Source organism: Haemorhous mexicanus, chromosome 19, assembly GCF_027477595.1.
Source record: "Haemorhous mexicanus isolate bHaeMex1 chromosome 19, bHaeMex1.pri, whole genome shotgun sequence".
Classification (NCBI taxonomy): domain Eukaryota; kingdom Metazoa; phylum Chordata; class Aves; order Passeriformes; family Fringillidae; genus Haemorhous; species Haemorhous mexicanus.
Window position 1 is genome coordinate 5,705,832 of NC_082359.1, and position 25,100 is coordinate 5,730,931.

Consider the following 25,100-nt stretch of genomic DNA (forward strand, 5'->3'; position numbering starts at 1 on the left):
CGCCAGGATCACTCCGCACCTCACCAGCCTGCCAGGGTCTCCTCAAATAGTCCCTCCCTTTCGCGCTTCTTCCTCCGCCCATCGCCGCCGCCTCTCGCCCGCCCTTACCCTCCCGCCTTCGTCAACCCCGCTATCTCACTACTGCTGAGGCCACGGGCTGGGGACGGGGCTGTGAGGAGCGGGTGGTCCCCGCCGCGGCTACGGCCAGCGGAGAGGGGCGGGAGGGGTTGTCAGAGTGCTGGTATCCTTCCGCTACTGCCGCACACGCTCACATGACGCGCCCCCCTCCCCGGCTCCCTCTGGCGCTGCCCCCGGCCGACCCTTACCCCGGGCCGGGGCTCCTCCTGACCCCTCCTCACCCCGGCGCCCTGGGGCTGCCCCCTGACCCACCCGATCCCCCGGGACTCCTCCCGACCCATCCTCACACCGGCCCCCAGGGTTCCTCCCGGCCCACCCTCACACCGGCCCTGAGGGGTTCTCCCTTCCCTTTCCCACAGCCGCGCGGCGGTGCAGGGGCGACGCTCCCCTCAGCGCTCCGGGACTCCCGCCGGAGGTGAGGACTGAGACGGGGAACACCCAGGACCTGCCTGGTGGGCACTGGAAGCCGGGAGCCGCCTGCCTGGCACCTGCCGTGGTGGCTGGCTGTGCCAAACTGGGGCACTTCTCTTCCTTGGCAGCCCCAGAACCCCCAAAGGCACTAGGTTCTGGCTGGGTCAGGTGGTTGCTCTTGGCCGACCACCCACCGACTTACCCTAGCACCATGTGGGCTTTGCTCCCTGAAGTCATGCCCAGAGGTAGGTGAGGGGGTTTATGACCAGTTAGCAGCTATGAAAACCATCCAACTGTTCTGCCCTGTTCAATTTCTAAATAGAAGTAGGGCGCCTTTCCCAAGAGTTGACATTGTGAGTTGGAAGCTCTTCAGTAACCGAGAAGTGAAGGGTCCAACATGTAGGAGATTCATCAACCTTTTTTTTTTTTTTTTTTTTTTAACTCTCCCTCCTAGTCAGTCCATTAGCATTAGATGGGGGAGGTGAAGTTAATGTTAGTGCTATTATACTTCTCCTAAATTACAGTAATCCTTTGAGGTGGAAACAGCTGCAGTGGTACTGGCTCCAGCACTTTTATCCAGAGCGTTGTATTGTTCACATTTTCCCAGAGAGCTCAGCTCTGGGAAGCACAAGATTATAGGAGAATCTCTAATATAAAGCTGAACAAAGGACCCCTGAAGACTCAAAACCAGAGGCAGATTAAAACAATTTCATATACATTACAATTTAAAACCTCATTATTTTCACTTAACCTGATTCATTTTTAATACATGGGAATTACCAAAACTGGGTTAAGTTTCCAAAGGGATAATAGGCATGGCTTGCTGAGACACCTGGGCTCCTACTGGCATACGCAGTCACAGGCTGCAGCCATGGGGATTCCCTTGGTGAAGAATGGTCTGCAGTGGGACTGAGGAAATGCTGAACAGCCCATTGAACAGGTAGGTAGGAATGAGGTGCTGCTAAAGCCCCATCCCTGCAGAAATCTGGGATCTGTAGCTCTCCCCAGAGGACTCAGGATTTGGGTTATGCACCACGGTCTGGTCTGTCAAAAGAATGAAGAAAAACTGGAGGTAAAGTGGAGACAACCTTTATGTGGTCCAAAGGGGTTTGAGTAGCATCTGCTCTGTAGGTTTGTTAGTTGCAGTTTAATTTTGGTGGATTATGAGTTTCTAAATGAGGGCAAGTCAGCAGTGCTGCAGAGACAGACTACCAGTGGGACATCAGGACTTATCTGTCACCAGCCCATTTTGGTACAGTGAGCATGTTCTGTCAACTTCCCTCCCTCACATTCACTTTATGGATGCTAATTAATTACATCTAGAGCTCCTATTTTTGCTAATTTATATCTATTTCTTAAAATAAAAAAACAGCAACAAAAACAAAAAAAACCCCAAACCACATATTTTCATCATTTATTGTACAAGTTGAGTAGTACCTCTTAAGTAGTGTACATAGTTATAAGAGATATATTTTTATATTATTAATATTTTAATAATCTAAAAAGAAGCAAAGACAAAGAAGCAACATATTTGTCTCTGAAATATTTTTATTAAGAATTACAAATGCTCAGAAGTCACTGTGTACTGTGTGCAATCTTAGTAGTCTGGCACTCGACTGCTGCCATGAGCTAGAAAGATCACTGGCTAAGGAAACTGAGGCTCTTTTAAAGTGTAATTAAAATTAAAGGTCTGTGTTACTTCTTCACTCTAATTTTAATAGTATAATCCTTCATGCCCACTCCCAGCTGGCCAAATCCTAATTACAGCATCCCATAATTTCTGTAGTAAAAAAAGTATCTCACTTTATGTAAAAGTGCTTTGCCACACTTCTGTCTGCTGATGTCTTTCTCATTTGTACCTTCCTTGCACTGCTGTGTTTAAATATCTGTCCTTTACAAGACCTGGCTTTGCTGATCCCAAGGGTTGGATTCTTTGCAGGTGTGATTGGCTCTGAAGAGTGAGCTGAAAGCGTTGGACATTTTGGCACAAATCAAAAAAATAGGAAAAGTATTTTGCCATCTTTTCTGCACTCTGCAGCCTGCTGAGCTTCCACAGCTAAAGAAACTGACCTCTGTACTGTCAGCTGTGTGCATGGATGTTTTAACTGAGCCTTTTAACCTTGTTTTCTATATTTAGTTTGGGGTCTCTCAATGAAAAGGCACTACTAGCCTTATTTGAGGTATTTTTCCTACAGTCTATAGTCTGTTAAAAGGGAATGTAAAAGGTCTCTAATGGTTTGCTGTGTTAGTGCCCCTGTGATTAGCTGACTGTTACACCCCTGCTCCTTTATACAAGGCAGAGCCACAGCACTCAGCAGCTGAGAAGGGTGTAATCCCTAGCAATCCTTTAACAATGCAAATGGAAAAGCTTCTGGTAAATGTTTCCCTATTTTTTTCAGAAGTTGATCTCATCCAAATATTTGGGTTTCTGGCTCATCCTATGGATGGCAGCCCGATACTCTTTTTCCAGTGTTTGAGAAGAGCTACATTCTTGTCTTGGAGGGGCTGTTATTTACATGAAAAAATGTTATATGTGTGTTCCCAGTGTTCTTCCCACAGAATCAGCCAAGGAAGTCTCACTGAAAAAGCACTGTGCATTTCTCTTAAATGTTTCTCTCAGGTTCTTGCCCAACAACATCCGTTCAAATCACTGGTTAACTACACAAGTGCTCGATTTCCAAATGTTTGGCCACTTCCCTGTTTTGATTCAAGAAGGTAAAAAAGTCACTGGCACATCTTCTGGCCTGTATGAGAAAGCATCCACTACAGGAGACCTGCGTGAGTGGGAACACCCAAACACTTGGAGTGTTCCTCAAATTGCAGCTCCAAGATACAAGGAATCTGTGGGTTGGACTTGCACATCCTTGTGCATGATCACTGCAAACTACTGGAGAGCTGCTGCATGTGGCAAAGCACTGAACACAGGGTGTTGGTCCACATCTGCTCTCAGCTGAGTGCTGCCTGGCACTGTCAGAGCATCAACGTTTTGCCTAACAGATAAATGCAAACCTTAGGAATGCTGCATCAGCAGTCACAGCACAAAGATGTTTTAGTGCAGCAATGACAGTGTCACAACAACTCATGAAGTTCTGATTTGGTCTGTCGTGGAGAAAATATGCATTTCATGCATCTCAAGGCCCTCACTGACTGCTCTGTTTGCTTGAGAATCCAGTTTGAAATTGTACTCCCTTGTTTTTCAAACCACACCCTTGCTCCTTGGACTCCTTTCCAGCTTGTCTCCTGGAGACGGCGGAGTCTGCCCCTTTCCTTCCCTCTATCTCTTCTCTGTCCTTCCAGCAAACTTCTTGGTGCTGAGTCAAGAACTGTCTTCTATCACTGTCTCCCTTCCAGAACTGACTCCTTGTACATGTCCCACGGTCCTTCATTCTACTGCAAAGCTCCATTCAAATAATGCTCTTTTGGCCTGGAATTCAATTATCCTTTTCCATCTGTTCTTACTGAATGCATAACTCTGGGTCATACAAAGCACTCTGAGGCTCTGGATGAGTTTCTTCTGTGGTTTTTGTGAGTCATTGTGCAAGCTCCTGAGATCAAGCTGGTGAAAATTGTGATGTTTTTGAAGTAGTTATTTGAAATGTAAAGATTATGTTGTAGAGTTGTTAAATATGTAATTATTTGATGTCTAATTCATTCTTTGACAAGAGAATGGTGTCATACATGCTTAGCATTTCAAGAGAGTCCTGTTTTGGTGGATTTTACTCTTGACGTATCACTTTATGAATTTACTTCAGTATGTGAGACTCCATCCTGTATTCCCTGCACATGAAAGCTCTGCTGGAGATTGTCATCTCCATCTCTCCATCATCTCAATCAGCAGAATCTAATAGCATGTAATGTCAGAATGAACAGGAGTGTCTAAAGCAGTGCAGGCTGGAGGTCTTTAGTTTCCCCACAGAGGATGCCATGGTGATACACAATTTACCTGCCATGTGCAAACAATATGCTTCTCTTGCCTTCCAGGAGCATTTTGTTTGAAGAAGCCATTTCTGTTCATGAACAGAATGCCAGCATTGATGCTCTCTGTGCATTTGTAGAGTTGTTTGCTCCTCCCTGGGCACTGCTGTTCTTCAGGCTCTGCAACACAGGTGCTGAATTCCTTGCATGGCAGTTTCTTAGCTGAAACGGCAACTCCTCCAGCCCAGCCTTGTAAAACCAGGGGTGTAGTGGTCAGTGATGCAAAGCTGGATAAAGGGCAGGGGAGTCAACATCTGTCTTCAAAATCCTGACAAATGCATCAGGGCTGCATCCTACATCAACCTTTTTAGAAGCTGAATCCCTCCAGAGTGTTTTCTCTGGCAGCTCATTCATCAAGCAGGTAGAGAGTGAATGTGTTGTTTGAAAGTATGAGCAATGACAAGAGATGAGGTAGCCCATATAAATCCAGCGTGCATCCCTTGCTAACTTCACTAGGTTTGGAACAACAGAAACCAAGCTATGTTTGTATATAGACCAAGTAAAATTTTAGCCTAAAGGATGTGATCCTTAATTACCATTTAGGAACAGAACTAGTCAATGTGCCTAAACAGGGGGTGGGAAAGGGCTGGAAAGGACCTGAAGGGGTCTTTGGTTATCACAAGTGTCCTACAGCCAGGCCAGTATTGTCCAATTGCAGATTAATAGGGTGATTTGAGAAATGCTGAATAAATTGACTGTTAGGGCCTTTTAGCTATTTCCTTTGAAATAGACCCTTCAGAGGGAAAACCTCAGTGTTCATTTTCTTAACATTATTATATTATCCAGGAAAGAGAATGAAGCCAAGAAAAGCAGAAACCAAATTACATTTGAGAATACACTGGTAAATCATAGGGATGGTAAACAGACCTTTTATTTTCTAAAGGGTATTTACAATATATTAACCATTCTCCTACTCCTGGAAAGAAGTACTCTATAAAATCATCACTGAGAATTTCCCCCATCCTCAAAAGGAAGAAGTCTTTATGAGTGTGCTTTTGCTATGTTTACCCATGTCCTTTTCCCCAGCACAGCCAGTTTTGAGACCATTGGCCAAATTCAACCATATGTGATAGAGAGGAATGAGCTCAAAGATACTGGATTCCAGCAAGTTTCATGAAAACAGGCAGCCAGAATGGAGGGACTTTTATTTAGAAGGAATGGCTGAAGTGGGAATTCAGCTTTTATTGGCAAATTTATGAAGCAGTCAGTGCAAATCGTGAAAAAAAAAAAATCTTTGACCAAGGACAGTACCTTCTTGAATTAGTTTTATTGTTCATGAAATATTTTTGTTCCCTTTCCTTATGCCCTTTTATATGAATCTGTACCTTTGCATTAGCTTTAAATACAGGTTCAAAAATCCTCTCCCAAAACTACCATTATTTTCTGAACTGTGTTCTCCCCTTCAAAACCAGGTTTTTGTTAGACCATGTAATGCTGTTTTATGTAACACAAAGGCCCTGGGTTTTTTTTCTATCCGCTTATAGGACTTCGGGATGCTGAAGATAAAAGTCACTCTCATTTTTTTATTCACTCCTGGCTTTCTCCGTCTGGAGTTGTTTATGGAACAGGTTTTAATGGACATTCTCTGCATTTCTTGCTTCCTAATGACATGTATGACCTGAATGTAACAGACTGGCTCTTCTGGAACTTCAGTCTTAACTGGAATACTCAAGATGCAAACACAAGACAAAGATATTTCCCAGAGAGGTTGGAAAATCACACATCTACTACCTTTTAGATTATTGACAACAAGCAAGATGGCTGAGCTGTAATAAAATGTAGGCAAGCACAGCCTTACAAGCTGGAAGTCCTCATAATGAAATGTCTACCTAAAAAAAAAAAAAAAAATCCTACTAGTGCTCAGTGCCTAAAATGCAGAAGCAATACATAAGCACTTTGCAACCCTGTCACTAGAATGAATTTAGATGACACGAGATGAAGACAGCCATGCCCCTTTATGCCAGAGCTTTCAGTGTAACTGATGCTACTTGTGTGAGGGATGTTGAAAAAAGGGAGAAAACCTGTGCAGAGGCCTTAACAAGCACCAGAGGGAATTCACAATGCTGTCTTTTTAGAGTATAATTAATCTTTTTAGAAAGATCTTCCTGAATTTAAAGAGTATTTGGTACTTTCTACTTTTCTAAAGGCCCGAGGGATGCCCTGAAACATAAAAAATTACATCATATTTTTGGCAAACTGTGCTGTTCCAGATATGCAGTGTATCTTAAGCTAACAGAAAAAATGAAAGGGGAAGCATACGAAGTGCTAGCTAAATAATTTATTTAGCATTTTGTTGTCGTGTTTGTTTGCAGATTTTTGGTCCTTATAATGAAAAAAATGTGATCTAATTAAGTACTAATTTCAAAAAGAATACATGAAAGTTGTTATGGAGTAGCTTTTAGTTGCCTCCTTCTTTCTATACCAAGCCATACTGCATCCAGGAAGCAAAGGGATGATTTCTACCTCCAGTGCCAGAATTTTCCCTCTTTCATCTTAGCTCTCCTCAAGTCATTTGCTCCAACTCAACCAGAGTCCAGTGCTTAAAATTCTGGATGGAGTAAGGCTCGAGCTACAGCACACCAAAAGTGAGTCATCTTTGTGTGTTTCTACCCATATAATGAAGACTGAAACATGTTAATAATAAGCAGCTCTTCTTTTGTTTCTTTGGTCAGGCTGAAAGAGGCAAACTAAAGAATTGAAAGAAACATGTTTAGTGTTAAAAAATAAGGACTTTCATGGGCCCCAAAGATCTTTAAACATGTGCATATTTCTCTTCTAGCTCATAATGGGACTGAGACAGCACATGATATGTTGCCTGATGCAAGAACTATGTTCAGTTAATGCATATTGCCAAGTCTGTGTCTGCAAACACGAGCTTGATTTGCTATGTCTGGGCTGTGACTGGTCATATTCCTTTTCACAAAGGCAGCAAAATAGAGAATAAATAGTAGAAAATAAGGAACTCTTGAGCTTTTTGATCAATTCTAGAACAAGGGTGGTCAAATCTAGGCCATAGGATTAAAACACAGCCTGAATCCATTCTCATTTGTGACATAAACATTTTGGAATGATCTGTCCTTTCCCAGTCCACCCACTCATGTCAAAAAATGATGTGGTTGGATGTGCTGATGATGCCAAGGTCACGGTGAGCTGTGGGCAAGGTCTGGTTAGGCAGGGCTTTCTGAAGTCCTGCCTAACCAGAGACCTGTGTGTTAGACCTTTTCACTCGTGTGTTACCTCCTCAGCTGCTGGGTTACAAAACAACAAGGCAGCATCTATTACACTGCTGATCTCAGATATCACTTCCTCTGTCATCTCCATTCATAGTTACATATGACATGCAGAATTATTTTCAGCTCTACTTGGCTTGCATGTAATCCAACTTTGCAGCTCCCCTCTGATACAACAGCAGGAAGAAGCCACCTTTTGTCCCCTTGGGCCAGGGGGACATGCCAAACATCAATGTGGATGTGTTCCTGAAGACCAAACTGCTTTCTCTAAGTCTGCTCACAGACTTCATAATCCATCTGTTTTCTGTAAAATGCAGTTATTTACAGCAAAGTTCACTTCACAGTACAGTAGCTGCTGTTTATGTTGCTATTTCTGATGAGGCTCAATATTGTCTATTTTTCATTCTATCTCAATGCTGCCTTTAATTGCCTCTTTCCAGCAGATTTATGTATTATCCCTCCCGGCTGTTCACACACAGACTTCCCCTTACTTGGCAATCTTCCAGTCATTCCATACTACAGAGGTACTAAAACAGCAGAGCAGTTGATGAGAGTTAAAATAAAACTGCATTAGGTTGTACTACATGGCCTACAGCTGACTGAGCAATTGGGCAGCAGAGCGTCCGAGACTCATCAGAAGTTCTCTTCCTTCTCTTGATTTCTCATCTTATACTTTTGGGCAGGTACAAAAAAAGGTGGTAGAGGCTTAACAAATGTATCTTGAAATGTTATCTAATGCCTTTATTTGTCACTACTCCAGGGAAGGGTATCTTGGAATTAATGATTCTCTCAAATAACAAACGAAAATTGTTCTCACAGGAATCAGCTTCATAACCCTGACACCTGAGACACGTGGGGAAGCAGAGACATTCCCTGGAGATCTACTGAGGTCATTAACACAGCCAGACTGACTCAGCAGTACATCTGCATGTGCCCAACTGCAAAGATACAAGGAAACTTAATGGTTTTAATGTGGTGCTCAACATAAATACACACCTATTTCCTAAATAAGTACATTGCTAATTTAAGGCTCCAGTGTCTTGCTGTTTAATGCACCCAGACCCCGCTGCTCTGTCATTGCCAGTAGCTGCTGGTGTCCAGTAACACATGGAAAACAGCAGTGTGGGGCTGTGTCCCACAGAAGAGCTGCTTTGGTTGTGCTCTTCACCCTACCTCACTTGGGCACAGGTGAAGCCCTTGGGCCCCTGGCAGGCTGCCACTGTAAACCCAGCACAGCTGGCTTGAGTGGAGAGTAAGGCCTCAATATTGCATTTCAAACACCGATTAGTAAAGCAGGTGATTGTAAAAAAGGTGTTTGTTTAGCTTATGGAGATTGGAAAAGAAAACAGCTCCAGGAATCCAAAGCTGGAAATGCTACAGCAGTCAGGTACATGGGATTCCTCTGAACGAGCTTCCCTCCCTCCACCTTTGGCTGAAAGTCTTTCTCAGACAAGTGCTCAACAAGCAGCTGAAATCCAGCTCAACAGAAAGCTGTTCAAAAGGGTCAAGATCAAGTATTCAGGCAGTAAAATAAATACCTGGAGATGGAAAAATCTTTCTCTGTTTTTCCTCCCACATGTTTTGGAATTATTGTGCCAGGAAATTATTAAATCACACAAGTTTCAGTAATGAATGTATTACTTGGATGGCATGGAAAATTGCTGAGGGATATAGCTTATGGAGAGTAACTTTCCAAAGTCAGTGACGAAAGATCTGATAGATAAGCAGGACCACAACTCATATGGACTTCTGAAAATAGTACTGGTATGGGAGGATATTCTTCAAATTAATCCAAGTGAGCATTAAGAGGAGGCATGTGCATAAGAATCAGAGGGATCTTTGTTCAGTATTTTCTGCTGTCATTCAACACAAAGGTTCCCAGTGATATTTTGGTTTAACTGGAAAGACTGACACCTTAATTAGAAAAGGGACAAATCAGGGCTGCTAAAGCACTTCTGTATCTAGAAGGCCACATAGAGGGTGGCACATGTGCATGGCCTTGGTGGCACATTCCATAGTCTTGCTGCCCTCGCTGACCCTGGCAGGCTGTGGGACACCCCAGGGCTGGCCATAGGTTTGTTCAAGTGACAGAAATTCAGCAGCTCCTCAGAGTGCTGGCCTGGGGTAGAGCTCAGCACTGGCTGGTGACCACTGTCATTAACAGAGAGAGCAGATTTACAGTTAATGTGGAGGAAAAAGAGTCCTCTTGCATAGACATGCCAAGGAGGCCCACTGTGTTCCACAAAACAGCCACAGCTAGAGCTGGAAGCCCATTTTCTAGAAGGTTCTGCCTTGCCAACAGCAAAGTCACAGTCCATCTAGACTTTTTGTAGTGGAGGCAGGGCTGCACAGTCACTGTACTTAGTAAACCGTGCCTGGCATTCAGGGATCTTCCTGATTTGGCAGCCTGTTTATTCTGGGGCACTTCCCTGCTTGCTTTCAACTAAACCCTACCAATCCTTCAGTTCTAGCCCCAGTGGGGTTTGGCTTCATATTTTCACAGTTTGGGAATTTGTAGTAAATTTATTTGGAAGCAAACAAACCAACTAACCAACCAACCTACCAAAATGAAATTAAAATTGCAGAACTCCCTCTTTAAAGCCAAACGTCTTTTCAGAAGCAGGGAAAGTGGCCGGCAGAACTATGGGGTCCTTCATTCCAACAGCCCCTGCCCTGCCTGGTGTTATGTACTTGGATGAGCATCCTTTACCTCCCCTTCCTCACTCCCTCCCCAGGAGGGCAGGGACTGCACTGTAAGCAAGGAAGTCCTTGAAAGAACACAAAGGGTTGAAATGCCTGACCAGCCATGAACAAACAGCTATGGGAGAAATATCCTTAAAACTCTGAAACTGATTCTTATGCCAGCAGAGCAAGCAAACTATTAATATTCCTAGCAGATATCCAGAATCCACTGCACTGCTCCATTCTCTGTCATCTCCTACTGTGCTCTTTGTACTATTTTGATTTCTCTATATGCAACAATTAAGTGCAGAGATGGAAGCACTCTCAATTCCCATTTGTTGAAGAACTCTCAGCAAAAAGGCAGCAAACCAAAGTTATCTGAATTTAAAAAAATAAAAAATCTGTCAGTCTATTAACTTTCAGTTTTTCAGAGCTTTTGTAATAAATAGCACTTCTGAAACTGTGTTACAGTATCAAACAAAATTAAACTCTACTGAAAAAAAATTCAGAAGCCAAGTTCCTTCCTTCACATACAAGTAAGAACCTACCTGAAGGTCAAGACATTCACAAGTTTTCTACCATCACCAAATTTGGGACCACACAAATACCACAAGAGGGTTTTCAAAAAGGTTTGTATCTTTTTTTGCCTTACTCCTGTTTCACCTGTCCCACGTTCATGCATACATCCAGTTCCTGATGTTCCTGATAATACCAAATACTAGGGCAAGGTTACTTTTTAAGCAACATCTGGAATTATTTTATCATCACAAATAAATTCTTTTGTAAAAATAAATGCTGCTTTACATTCCTCTCTCAGGATCCAAGAGAATCTACTCAAGAATAACACAGAAATGTCACACCCTCTTTTATTCTCAGAAAACAAAACCCACCAGCTGCAAAATTATGTCCATGCTGGTACAAACTTAACAGAGTAGGTCCTGTGTTTTAACAGATATTAAGGGGAAAGAGCATCAATGAAGTTGTAATAAAACAATTTGGGAAATAAATGCAACAACTCTTGATGAACAATAAGCACCTTTATTGACTGTCTTACCATTCAACACTCATTCCATTCAATCTCTTCAACTGCTGAACTACAGTTCAGTTTAGCATTTAAATAAAAGATAATGCAATCTAACTTGTACAAAAAGTGTTATACCTGGGTGGCACAGAATTAAAGTTCTATTTAAAAAAGCCATAGACACAAATAATTACCTCCTGTGGTTTGAAAATTAAGTCCTATGTATTTCAAAGTAAAAATTAACACATATCCTCCATATGATGTTATGCTTGTAAAAATGCCTCCAAAAATGTTTGTTCAGAAGGCAGACTGGTCGGAAAGTATTTTCTATTTCACCATTTAACAAATGACATCACTTCACAAGAACTACTAGGCAGCAAAATATTTCAGGTGAATTTCACACATTAGAAGAACCCCTGACATCATCATATCACAATGATTTCAGTAGGGGCCATACAGCTCAGCACAGCACAAAAATCTGTGTAGTACAGTCTAAAATTCAGCTACACGTCATTTGTTACAAGATTTAATTCAATGCTCAGGAAATTTAAAAATCAAATACACATAGGAGTCTAGTCATCAGATACTGGTTATTCCCATACTTTTTCCTTGCTGCTTTTAGAATTTTATATCTGAGTTATGAAGGGCATATGCTACTTCCCAGTGTTTAAGATCTCTTCAAAATTAATTAGCAAACTTTTTGAGAAACTGGAAATTTGCTTTTTATAAAGAATACTTAAAATGGGTTTTTTTGGGGTTTTTTTGCCATCTTCTTCTGACCTTATCAAACTTCTACCCAAGCCAATAAAATTAACCAGAGCTATTTTGCTGCAGGAACACCAGCTTATATGCCAACATGAATATGCAGGCAAAATAATTTATTTTATCAAAAATTAGCACATGAGTGCAAATAAAACTTCTTCTGAAAGTCCTGGACTCTACACAGTTTAAGTTTTTCAACAGTATCCAAGAAGAAATAAAAGTCCATCTGAGGAAACAGTAAGAAAAGCTACTGAAGTAAATCCTTCACTATACATGCAAAATGGCATTTCCTGGAAAAACAAAAATCATGTGGTTATTTTCCTTTATATTTCCTTTTCCTGTAGGATGGAAAATTATTCCAAGAGATAAAAAACATCATCACTATTATAAAATAGTGGTGTCTCCTCATGTCAGTTGGACTGAAGTTTGTTGTCAGCAAAAATCAATATGAAAGCAGAGACAAGCAATTCAGTTTGTAGCAGAAAGTCTTTTATAACCATGCACCATCTTTTTACCCCTGCAAAAGAAACCCAGTGTGGGAAATGATCCTTTAAAACAAGGCCATTAAAACCAAACAAAAATAATCAATAGAGCAAGAAAACCTAAGCAAAGGCAGGCACACATTACTGAGGCAGTGGATGGGATTGTTAGGAGGAGTTAGACCTCTGTAGAGATTCCACATGGCTGAGATCCTGGGTTTCTACTCTGCTTGGATCAGGGCATTCTCAAAGCACAAATAAGGATTTATTTTTTATTTCCCTTCCCTGCCTGTGCTTTTAAAGGCATCAAAGATATCCAGGATGCATTGATTATTTCATAAGGCCAATACAACTAAACATTTGCTCAAACACTTGAGTTAATTCTGTGAAGAAATCATTAGACTAAAAATGGAATAGCTTACATCAGAAAGGCAGCACAGTTCACCTTTAAATCAAAGATGTTTGCTTGGATTCAAGCTTCAGATTTCTTACTACACATAACACAACCAGATCCTCCAGTGACATTTTTCCTCCATGTGCCATAACTTACTCAAGAAAGTCTCACTCAGTGTCCACCCCTGTTATCAGAGCCAACACAGAGTTGTGACATAGTTGCTTACAGGTGAAGGCAAATTTCACACTAAAAGGAGTGCTAATTAAACAAATAACAGACTAAACCAGGTATAATCAAAATTTTGATCTTCCTTCACTGAGGTACTTAACATATGAACACTAACAACTATATAATTTACAAAATAAATGCATCAACTGCCTTGAGACATCAAATTATATAATTAATAAATATTCTAACAGAGTAAGATAATTAATCATGGTAGAAACCCAAATAGTAAAATGATATATTAATATTAATAGGCTATTTATAATTCTTTATGTGCATAAATGATCCAAACGGAAAAATTAAAAAGCAATTAAAGGTACTCAATTGCTCTTGAAGTTTTATGACCCTCCAAAAGAGATGTTTTGTGGGGGGGACTGAAATCAATGCCATCAGTAACAAAGGGAACAGAGGTTCACTTTAAATCTAATTCACCCTCAACCCTGCCTGTATGCCAGAAATAGTATTTTTTCCCATAACACTGTGTCCACTAAGTGTAGCTTTTGTAGTGACTTATTTTTCTACAAGTGAACACAGTAAAACAAGAAAGGCTCAGTTTCTCTTATCTCCTTTAACAACTGGATGCACCTTGTGGCAAGTGAGCTCAAGGAAACACATCCCTTGAAAAAGGAATGAGTGGGGTGTGAATGTGACATCTGTGAAGGGGACAAGCTTGACAGCCCTGAACACCAAAGTCTCTTTAATTCATAAGGCAATGTGGCACTAGCTCAAAAGAAGTAACAATCTCTTCCTAGCCACACACTGTCACCTGTGATGTTCCAGTACTGACACAGGTCCCTTGGCCTCTCCAAAGAGGAGCACCTTGCTTGCTTTCAAGACAGAAAGCTCTCACTGTCATGTCTTCAGGCTGGAGCAGAATTGTGATTTTGTTCTACAGTGACCCTTACAAAAGAACAAAACAAAGTGAAAGCCCAAATTCTATCTGGAAGACTCAAAAATGCTTTTGGGTTTTTCTTCATTTGCAGGAATTATTCATACCTGCTGAGCCAACACAGATGCATGTGAACCATAGTGGAGTTTCTTAACAGTCACATTACTCAGCAAAGTACAGCATCTGCTCCATCTGTAATCACATCTGAAATAAATGCTAAAGAACAGTCTTCTACAATCTGTTTGTGCTACCAGATCGACTCTCCATTTCTAAAATGGAAGCTGATTTTTCAAATAACCACCTAAATGAGTAAGGTGAAAAAGAGAAGAAAATTAAAAACAAATAGTGACCATTTCTGGAAAAGAATCTTTGAGAGCACACACATTTAAATCCTGATTTTGTTACCCAAACATTTTGGGTCACTGCCAATGAACATTTCTTGCAGACCAGAAAATACCCTTAGAGATCTTTACTGACAAGACTGTAAAGGCAAAAGTATTTAGTTACCCAAACATAAAAACCACAATCTGTGGATACACCATTTGGGCAAAATCATCTCAGGAAAGGGAACACACAGAGGATATTACCATTACTGCATGACACCCTTGATATTTTACAACTTCCACAGAACAGTTCATTCCTTAAGCCCCAGAAATGCCAGAAGAGTCGCTTAAAAATATTTTTACAGCTGGAAATCAGCATTTTTCCTGAATTTAACATATCTGTAGGTAAACAGAATTAGCAACATTTCTTCTGAACAAAGTAGCACATTCTGTTCCCCCTGCCCCCTCCCCAAAACAGAGGCAAAAATGCAGTTCCTTTTCTCATCACAGCTCCCAGGCCAAGGACACTGCAGCTCTGTGGAGTGTGAATCCCTCCACGCACACCACGCAGTTACACCACTGAGCAGGGCATCCTGACCCAGTGCTGGGGGATTCACTCCACACGAACTTTTCCCATGTAGACTAAGAGGAAATGTAAAATATTGTGCTGACTTAAGGCTATGTAATTTTAATGACAAAATCCAGTAACAGAGCAAAAAAAAGGAGAAACAGATACCACCGAAGATTTTTTTTAAGAGATTGGCTGAGATGAGGGATTCAGGATGAACCAACACTGGACAACAGAAATTCTAAAAATCCTTTAAAGCTGTCGGACTTTCCTATCAGTGTTTTTAATGTTGACATCCAGTGTCTCTACTTTCTTTGTGAGCCGATCCAACATATCATCCTGCTCTTCTATTTCAGTCTGCAGGCCAAGAGCAAGGCTCTTCAGGCGACTCAGCCCAGAAGACATCTCATCTGTCAGGGCAGAGAGGGACCACAAGGAATCAAAGTGCTGTAACACAGATTATCTACATGGACACTATCAGGATTCCTTCTTCTGCAAAAGCCTGGGTTAGAAAACATTAGATATAATTCCTCAAGTCTGAGTGTTACTCTGAAATAGAGGAAGCACTGGGATGTTCATAGTTGTACCAGAAATGGTCACTTCCTCCTTTTTTACATTTTACATTTGGTGTTAAGCAAATGCTTAACACCAAACTGGATCTTTATCACATGACATACCCTGTAATGTAGTTTTTACTTTTTTTAAAAAATGTATTTCTTAGAAAATTGGGTACATATATTCTCTGCTCAGCATAGACAGTATGCTCACTACCTCAATTGTTTTTCTTTAAACTTCATGCAGAGATAAGACCAGTGCACTGAAGATTTAAGCAGTTATTTATCACAGATTAAAAACTCCCATTTCTAGATTTTCTAAGTGACCAATAGGTGAGAATTTCATTGCATGATTTTTGGTATAAATGCTTCTTGAAGTTAGTAAGTTTTCCACAGCTTGTGAACAGAAAAAATGGGCTTCCATTAGCTCTTATGGCCGACTATTTCTCTTGGATTTATTCCTTTCTGATTTTTGCCCAACATCTTCTTTCTAGGTCAGTTACACAGTGACACATGTAAGCAAACAGGCACTTTTTTCTACATGCTACAGAACAAAGGAAGGCAAACTCAGCTGAATGGTTTTGCGAAGTAATAAAAGAAATGCAGCAAATCCACAGATTAAATATTTAGTGCCTTTCAATTCTTAGCAACTTTTAACAAAACATGTACTTCAAGAGCTGTGCATTGCTTTAAATTATTTGAGTCTAAACTGATGTACCATGTAGATAGTTTTGAAATGCAAGTACAAGAAAATTATTTTTTTAATTATAATCAAAATTTACATGTTAACTAAACAAAAAACTGATGGCAATAAATCACTTAATAATTCTATCTGGCTTAGGAATCAAAAGTTCCCAGTTGAATGACATCAAACAGCTTCAGTTTCCTCACTCACCTAAGTTGGTATCAATTTTCTGGTGGTAAGCTCGCAGTTGTTGGTTCTTTGGGTAGGCATCCCTTTGCACTGAAGAATCTAAATCTGCTTTGCTGAAGTCATTGTCTGTTAAAAGTATAGAGTACAGAATATTATATAATGAAAAAAAAGCATGTGGGAAGAGGTTTTGAGGTTTTAGTAAGGCTGTTAACAATCAGTTTACACACAGCTGCCAGGTAATCACATAACCAGAGTACCAGGAAGAGTCCGGGACCATTGTCTATAGCCGGCTCTCAAGATGAACCCTTCAGCTACAATGACTCTCTTTTGGGCTGCCACTTGTAGTTGTGGCAGGGAGTCGGGAGAGAAAAGCAAAGCGAGCCCCCAGCGCCCACCCAGCGGGACCAAGCGCTGGGACGGTCACCGGGAGCCGCTCTGCCCTCTGCTGGACAGAGCTCGGCACTGCATGGAGCCTTCATTCCCTTACTCATACATCATCAGCATCATCATCGACATCCTGCTGCTTTGCCACTCTTACTCTGTGAAATAACCCAGGCTCACTTGATAAACTAACAGTTATTTAGTAGGGAAAAGCCCTCGCAGAAGTTAACAGATTGAGAGGAGGAGGAATGAGGCCAAACTCCTCAGACACCACCCTCTGAGAATCAAGAAATAGCTTCTGTGTGAAGGGTTAGATTCCTTGTCTGAAATAACAAGGACAATGTATCTGAAAACGATGACAAACAATGGCTAAAAGGAGACCCTCTGAGCGTGCAACATTTTGGCAAACTTAGGGAAACCCTGTCTGCTCACTGTGAGCATTCTCTGCAAATATAAGCACTGGGTGCTTTTAGTCTCTAGCAGGTATAACATCTTCACTATGGAGAGAAAGAGTTTAATGGAAACAATTCCCTAGAATTCAAAGCATGAAGGCTGGGATACAATCTCCAGATGGTAGGCAGCAAAGTAAGTCAGCAGGTGGGCAGGCTGAAGGGTCTCTGCCTTCATCACTCTGCAAGTTTGTCCCACATAGATGACAGGCATTCAGTGTAAAATAGAGTTAACAAACCTGAATAATCTAGCTTCCTCAAATTTGGATGGCTTTCCTGGTATTTTGACTCTTGTTCTTTACTAGACATCATTGCTTCTTTTAACCTAGGAAGAAAAAAAAAAAAAAACAAAAGAAAGCATTACTAATGACTTTGGCATTAAAGAAAACAGGCAGCTAGACCACCTCAGGAAACAACGGAAACAATCCCCTAGAATTCAAAGCATGAAGGCTGGGATACAAATCTCCAGGAGATTTTTCAGGAGTTTACAGCAGTTTGAAAGAACCACCAGATGTTTTATTTCAGAGATGCTGTGGGAGACAAGTCCCAAATAAAAAGTTTATGTCACGTACCTGCTGTTAGCATAATATTCAGGGGCTCCATTCTGCTCTGGCTTGCTCTCTGGTGGTTTGGCTTTGAAGTAGTTTACCAAGCCCCCCCAAACACTCTTGATGCTGTTGATGTGCCTTTGGCTCGTTTTCAAGTCCTGGTCCATTTTATCCACCATCTGCTCTGTGCGCTTCAGAGCCTCTCCCTGCCGGACGAGCTCCTGAGGGGCGTTGACAGAGAGAACAGATTTGACATGAGACATTGACAGAGAAACAGGATAAACTGAGACACCAAGCAATTAACACTGAAGGTGACACTGAAGAAAAAGAACAGCGTTCCTTCATCTGCACAGTTTATTTCTGAGGGCAAACAGCTTTTCCCTTGCTTCCCCTTCCTCCAGGGCACTTCCACCAACAGTTGCTTGTCAGGCACTGCATTAGGCAGCTGTAAAATCCTCATCCCTGTGACACACTGGGTTCCTGGCACTGACCACAAACAATCCAGGACTTTTCTGTACTCATCTTTTGTCAAGCTGACATTTTCATCTATGGCTGACCACCAGACGGGTGATGTGGTGGAAATGCACAGGTTTATGGCAGGGGAATGAGCAAGCAGGACAATTTCTAATTATGAATGGCACCTTAATTGGGAAGGGATTCTACTTTCACCTTACTGGGATGTTTCTGATAATTTAGAAATAAAATAACCAAAGGAAATAAACACAAACAGAATTTCTTCAGACTTCAGGAATATTTTAGTTAATTTGAGCAGTGCAGGATTTAGGAGTTTTTATATAGAGAAGTACATTATTTTCTAATTCAGCAGCACAAGCACTATTCCAAAGTAATCCAAAGGTTAATGCTAGCAGGAAAGTTGCCTGCAGCTACCACCAGTGCAAAACAAAGAACTTGTGTTCGTATTCTTGCTAAAGGCTGGGAAATTTTAGTCGAACATTCTTTTTTTTCCCCCTCGCAATAAAGCACAAACACACAGACTTGAAGTTTTACCACAGGCCCTGTGTCAAGCCTGAATTCTTGATTCCTCACTTGTGATTTCCCGCACAAACAAATCACGAGTCTGAAAGTTCACAGAAGTCCCACCAAGAACCCTCTGAGCATAAGGACTGGCTGCAGCTTGGGGATGCTCTGGGGTTAATTTAGGCAACCTCATCACCCAAGGAACATCCCATTACAGCAGGTGACACAATGGACAAGAGCTGAGCCCGGGCACTAAGTGCTGAAACAGAGCCTGAGGAATGAAGGAAATGATTAATCAGGGTGAACCGAAGCACATCACAAACAAATAACAGGGAAGGCCCTTCATCTAACCAAGCGAGCTGCTAAAAACTTTTTAGTCAGCTAAAAATCAGTAAGAACTGCTGAAAGCAGCTGAAAACACGGCCGAGTCCCAGCCTCAGCACTGCTCAGACACACAGGCTGTAACCGGGATTTTCCCCTCGAAACCCAGAAAACACAGGGACAGGTTGGCTGGAAAACCGCGACTAAAGAGGGACTTTTCAGGAAACTGCCAGGGGGACAGGGAGAACAGGACTCCCCTCCCGTTTGAGGGAGCGCAGGGGCAGCGCTCGGGCCCTGCGGCCGCTCCCTGCCCGACCCACCTCGGAGGCGGCCACGCCGATGCGCTCGGACTCGTAGAGCAGCGACAGGGAGCGGGAGGTGCTGTCGGCGGTGGCGGCGGTGCGGCGCAGCACCTCCTGCTGCAGGTACCGCTGCCGGTCCGCGCCGCCCGCCCCGCCGGGACCCGCCGGCGCCACATCGTCCTCCTCGTCCTCCGCGAACGGGTTGTAGCTCCTCGGGAGCGCCGACATGGCACCGCCGACCGCGAGAATGTCCGCGGGGAGTCCTCGCCCCTCACGGAACCCCCCGAACCCCCGCCTCGGGCCGCGGCCGCTCCGCTGCTTCCGCCCACGGCACCGAGCGCCGGGCGGAAGCGCTGGGCGCAGCCACCGACCGCCTTCCCCCCGCGGGGCGGGGAGAGTGCGCCGCAGCGCCGCTGGTGAACAGGCGACTGCTGGGCGGAACCACTGCGGCGGGGGGGAAATATTCGGAGGGATAGCTGGGCTGGGAGGGCGGGCCACCGGGCGGAAGTGAAGCCGCGGTGGGCGCCGCCATCTTTGTGGCGTGATTGGTGCTCCGTGCTCTCGCGGGAAGCGCCGGTCTCGAGGGCGGGGCGGGGCGAGCTGGCCGGCGCCGTTCCCGCACAACATGGCGGCCGCGGCGGTTGCGGCGGCAGCGGCGGCTGCGGCCACGGCGGCCACGGCGGCGGCGGCCGGGACGGCGGCTGCCACGGCCGGGACCGCCGCGGCTCCCTCCGCGGGCCCTGCGGGGCGCGGAAGCAGCGCGGCCACGGCGCGCGGCTTCTACTTCAACACGGTGCTGTCGCTGGCGCGGTCGCTGGCGGTGCAGAACCCGGCGCCTCTGGAGAAGGTGAGGGGCGTTTGTGGGGAGCGGCCGTCACGCTGGGGCGCTGCGTGTGTGCAGGCTGCGCGGCTGTCACGCGTGGAAGCCGCGTGTGGCGGGGGGGCCGTGCCGTGGGAGGAGTGGCCCCTGTGTGCACAGGACTCTCGAGTAGCCGCCCGGCGCCGTTCGTGCCCCTTTTGGGCACTGTTCGAGTCGTGTGGGGGGTGTCCGGCCGCCCCTGGCACTGTCAGCTGTGGGAAGCGGGTTGGGGGCAGCGAGCGTGCCCGCGGGCCGGGAGATGCCCCGGGGGCTCTGCCCTGCCCGGGCGGGGCTGTCTGTGTGCTCTGAGGGGTTCTGTCAGCCCCGCTTCGTCCGGCCCTGCCTTCGGGGCAGCTGGGCCTCAGGGATGCTCGTGTGGGCCAGCCTGAGCCAAAAATTCGGGTCAGCAGCGCTCGCTCGGGGCAAGGAGCTGGATCTTGCTACGTGTCCCCCAAATCTGTAGAATAGAGTCTTGTGGGAATAATTAGTCTCAACCTAATTAGGGCTGGCTTTCCTCCACGTATCTGTTAAATCTAGGCGACACAATCAGTGCCGGGTGAAATGTGGGCGAGCTAAAGCTCTGCTGAGGGGAGAACGGCGGGGATCCGTGTGTGGGCAGTGCCCCCGCGGGGCTGCCCCGCTCCCCGGGCAGGTGCTGGTGCTGCTGCCCGTCCTAGGGATGGACAGCCTGCTGGGCTGGGTCTGGCCACCAAGTGACAGCATGTCCGAATTGTATCAGGCAGCAATCGTGACTAAATAGCTGAGAAAAGCTCTGTGCCGATGAAAACTATAGTGCTTGTTCTGGGCCAGCTGTTGCATCCTTCTTTTCTTATTTCTTGTTCTGGAAGTGTTCCACTGGTGTGGCAGCCAACGGTGAATAATTTTTCTGTGCCCTGCTGTTGGTTCACAAATATCCAGGGTTTTAATTTTTTTTTTCCAATTTGACAGAATACAGCAGTTTAATTATAGTAACAGCTCATATCTAGCCAGAGTTGCTCACTCATGTTATTGTAAATATAAGCTGATGTGGAACACATGTATCAGCAGTCATCTTCCAAAGTTCATATTTCCTCTACTATATTTTATAGTGAGCAAGAGGATTATCTGTGTTATACTGCAGGTCTTGAAATTAGGATGTCCGGCAGCTGAAGGACCAGAACCTTGAATTCCACTGAGCATCCAGTCAATTTTTCTAATTCTCTAGGGATGTTGTTTCTTGCTTTAGAAGTTTTGAGGAGGGATGTTCAGAGAGTTATCTAACTAGGAAGTGACTTGGCATTCAAACATAGATGAGTCAAGCATAGTTATTTATTATGAAGGGCCTTTCTAGATAGAATTTATTAACATTAAGAAAACAATTAACATTAAGGAATATTAACATCAAGGAAATTTGTAAAAGACAACATGCTTGTTGCATTCCCATTTGTTAACAATTCTGTAGAAGAGCAAAGTATTTGTGAGGTTTGATGTGTTCTTTAAATGTGTGTTTGTTAAGTATGGAGTAAAGTAATAGGTGAATAGTGTGAAAATATTAATTCTGAATACTTAATCTGTTATGTTGAAAGAATTTGAGCAGGAGTCATACACAGGTTGGTTACAGTTAATTGTTCAGTGCTGTATATGTAGGAGGCAGTGGTGCAGCTGTAATCAAAACTCCATCCACCTATTTTTTATTTACAAGAATTGAGTAAATATAATAAATATGCCTGCTGCATGTTTCCTGCACATCTGAAAATGAAGTAGTGGAACGAAGGCTTTATCATACTTCAGCACTTTGATCAAGTGTTGAAGAAAACCTTTAAATTGACCCACGTTGTAGTAAAAATGTTTGACATCCACTTGAGATTTTTCTGTCTTTTTCTGGTTTCTGTCATTCCTCACTTTTTCCTGGCCCTTGGATGTTCTCAGTGAGATTGATGACTGAAGGAGGGTAACGTTGCCAAATGTATTCCAGAAGGTGGAGAGACCACTGTGTGCTTCAAACAAGCTTCAATTTGGTTTCCATCTTGTTCCACTGTTCTTTCCTTCTGCTGTTTTTTAGGTACAAAAGCTGCTCTGTATGTGTCCAGTGGATTTCCATGGGATTTTCCAGTTGGATGAACGTCGCAGGGATGCTGTTATTGCTTTAGGAATCTTCCTAGTTGAATCTGACCTTCAGGTATTTTTCCCACTTAGGCTCCCTATTTGCCTTCAAAGATCTTGGATTAATTCAAGTTTAGTTGTTCAATGGATGAAAAGTTGGTATTTGCTCTTCATAAAAGCAGATAAAAAGATCAGAGATAAGAGATGGATGCTGTCAGCAGAGCAAGGAAATACTGTTAAATGTGATAGGCAGTAGCCATGGCACTGCCACAGCCAAACTGCTGCTGTGTTTTCTGGTCATCCAGGCTTAAGCAGAGAAAGGAAAGTGTATTCAGGAGGATTTACTCAAACCAGGTGTGTCATTGCATGTTCTTCCCACACGTTCCTGACTGACAGGGATGCTCCGATGCACTCCTGAGGGCCAGGTTTGCAATAGGCCCTTTCATGCCAGGATAAACAGACAGACAGGGCACACAGGCTGCATTGTACACAAGCATCCCTTCTGTGTCTGCCAGCAGGGCCAGCACAAGCTGCTTCTCTTCCCTTTGACTGCTGGGCCTGGTATTGTTCTGTGTAGAGGAGGGGGAGCATGGACAGATTCCCAGGTGCAATGCTGTTAGACCTCACTTTAAATTCTCCCATATTGCTAAGGTTGGCATCAAGCCTGAATTGCCTCCTGTTTAGTACCCATGTGCTGTGGTACAGCTTGCATGGATATTATTGACCTTGTTCTTTTTTCTTTTTGTGTTTGGCTGGGGTTTTTTATAAGGCATCTGTGCTGTGCTTTGATTTGCAGGTGAGGAAGCTGAAGTGTTACATGGATGTGTTAAGTGGCTTGTGTAAGGCCCTGGGATGAGTCACATGTACTGGCACTCTGAATTTCTAGCTGTCTTAAATTTATTTTGGGAGCTTGCTGTCAATTAATAAAGTGTTTGGGGTTAGCTACTGTTCTGGAACTTTCTTCTCCAGCTTTTACAGAGAATGAACTGTTGCCTGGAGTGAAAGGCTTGGGTTTAAGGCATTGAATTGGGTTACTTTCATTTGCTTGTTTTGAAATCAGTTTTGCAATAGTCAAGAAGCCTGTGGAATAATCATTAGAAGCAAGTTCTGTGTGTGCTAATGTAATTTTACCATATCTCTAAAGTATCTTGAGATTATATGGTTCAGCTTTTTGTCTCCTTTTTAAATAGAATATTTTTTCTTTAGCACAAAGATCATGTGGTTCCTTACCTTCTGCGACTCCTGAAGGGCCTTCCCAAAGTCCAGTGGATAGAGGAAAGCAATGCACGGAAAGGCAGAGGTGATGTTTGGAGCTTTGTATCTTTGTCATGGAATGCCAGCCAGGAGGTAGAAATAGCAAAGGTTGTTTAGGACATGGTTCAAGGGGAGGGTAGAAATCCTGCTATGTTCTTACTTAGCTCTTGGCTTGACAGCTTTTAATATTGATTTTCTTTAGAAGCCAGAGGAAGTTGAATAAATCCCTGTTTTCCTGCTTTGCTGCTTTTGATGAATTGCACTTTCCAAATAGTTCTGTGTTCAATATATTTTGTTACTAAACTGGAGAAGGTTGTCTAGTAGCTGGAGTAGAAGAGTGGAACATGAGATTTATTGTTCTACTTTTAGCTTTGATGCTTAGTTGCTGTTTAAACCACTTCATTCTTTGCTCCCTTAATGTAAGAATACTTTCACAGAGTATTGTATAATTAAGGTTTATTTCCAATAAGTTGAAAACCTGGCAAGGTTTTTAATTCTGATTGTTCTTTTAAAATTTATGCTGAAGTTATGATGGTTAGAGTGCTTCTAAATTTTGTATGTAATACTATTTTTGTCTACAGTCTTCCTTAGAGCTTTATGACATGGAAGTCACTTGTGTCCTCTTGCTTTATTATAGTTTTCTCTCTATGTTGGTTCTCTCTAATGAGGCTTAAGTGGCTGATTTTCTCTCTATTACTTTGCAGGTTTGCTTCCAGTGGCAGAAAACTTCAGCTTCTGCTTAGTGACCTTGTTGTCTGACGTGGCTTACAGGGATGCATCTTTCCGAGAGCAGGTGGAGTTGAGTTTGTGCTGTTGTATTACCCAGATCTCCAATGCTGCAATCCTGACAAATGTCTGGAGAAGAGCACAGCTGCTCCCTGCCAGCAAGGGGCTGATTGCTTCAGCGTGTGCACTGATGCTTTAATTTGCTTGTATTAATAGTCAAGTACCTAGAGGATATTCATAGGTCTGCAGTTACTTTTGGGTGTCAGTTGCTGAGCCCAGAGTTTTAAAATTCCAGTTTTGGTACTGAGGTTGGGAGTGCTGCAGTTTCATTGTGTAGTACTTGCAGCTCACTGCAGACTTTACAGGAGAGACTCTGCAACCTGAGTGAGGGCAATGTAATCTTTCAATCACACATTAAGAAATCTTCACTGAGGTGCTTACGTTAATGTTTACAAGTTTCATTCGTTATAATGATCTGGTGTAAGGTAATGATATCTGTTTACCAGAAGATATTTTTGTATGTCTGTCTTGATGACTTTAGATCGTGGATACAGTCCTACAAGTAATGCAGTTCCTGTTGGGAATGTGCCAGACACCACAAATGCACGATAAAGGTAGTGATAAAATTATTACTGTATTTCTAACTCCTGTCCTCTGAACTTCTCTTGTGTGTGT

General features: G+C 43.2%; 2 protein-coding genes across 3 annotated transcripts in view; one reads left to right on the forward strand and one right to left on the reverse strand.

Annotated features, from left to right (window-relative positions):
• Positions 1-11,454: 11,454 nt before the first annotated feature.
• On the reverse strand, positions 11,455-19,860 carry SNAP29 (synaptosome associated protein 29). The gene is made up of 5 exons (XM_059863161.1): positions 19,523-19,860; positions 17,928-18,124; positions 17,595-17,680; positions 16,547-16,651; positions 11,455-15,507 (listed from the first exon to the last, which is right to left on the reverse strand). Exons 1-5 carry the CDS (start codon positions 19,730-19,732, stop codon positions 15,350-15,352), a joined length of 756 nt encoding a protein of 251 aa, XP_059719144.1. The 5' UTR covers positions 19,733-19,860; the 3' UTR covers positions 11,455-15,349.
• Positions 19,861-20,127: 267 nt separating this feature from the next.
• Positions 20,128-25,100, forward strand: part of PI4KA (phosphatidylinositol 4-kinase alpha) — a 54,463-nt gene continuing 49,490 nt past the window's right edge. Inside the window, exons 1-5 of one of the 2 annotated variants that reach the window (XM_059863813.1) lie at positions 20,128-20,351; positions 22,405-22,521; positions 23,652-23,745; positions 24,404-24,492; positions 24,967-25,039. In XM_059863813.1, the coding sequence (XP_059719796.1) occupies positions 20,130-20,351; positions 22,405-22,521; positions 23,652-23,745; positions 24,404-24,492; positions 24,967-25,039 (595 nt within the window). In that variant the 5' untranslated portion in view covers positions 20,128-20,129. The remainder of the gene's footprint in view (positions 20,352-22,404; positions 22,522-23,651; positions 23,746-24,403; positions 24,493-24,966; positions 25,040-25,100) is intronic. The other variant, XM_059863814.1, reaches the window with a different exon arrangement.

What these genes read in the sequence shown, in the direction of transcription:
- SNAP29 (XM_059863161.1), bottom strand. Translation starts at nt 19,732, where the DNA reads ATGTCGGCGCTCCCGAGGAGCTACAACCCGTTCGCGGAGGACGAGGAG. An exon ending in GAGGAAGCTAGATTATTCAG is followed by an intron (nt 16,652 to 17,594) that starts GTTTGTTAACTC and finishes TACTTTTAACAG; the next exon opens with ACAATGACTTCAGCAAAGCA. An exon ending in GAAAATTGATACCAACTTAG is followed by an intron (nt 15,508 to 16,546) that starts GTGAGTGAGGAA and finishes CTGCCCTGACAG; the next exon opens with ATGAGATGTCTTCTGGGCTG.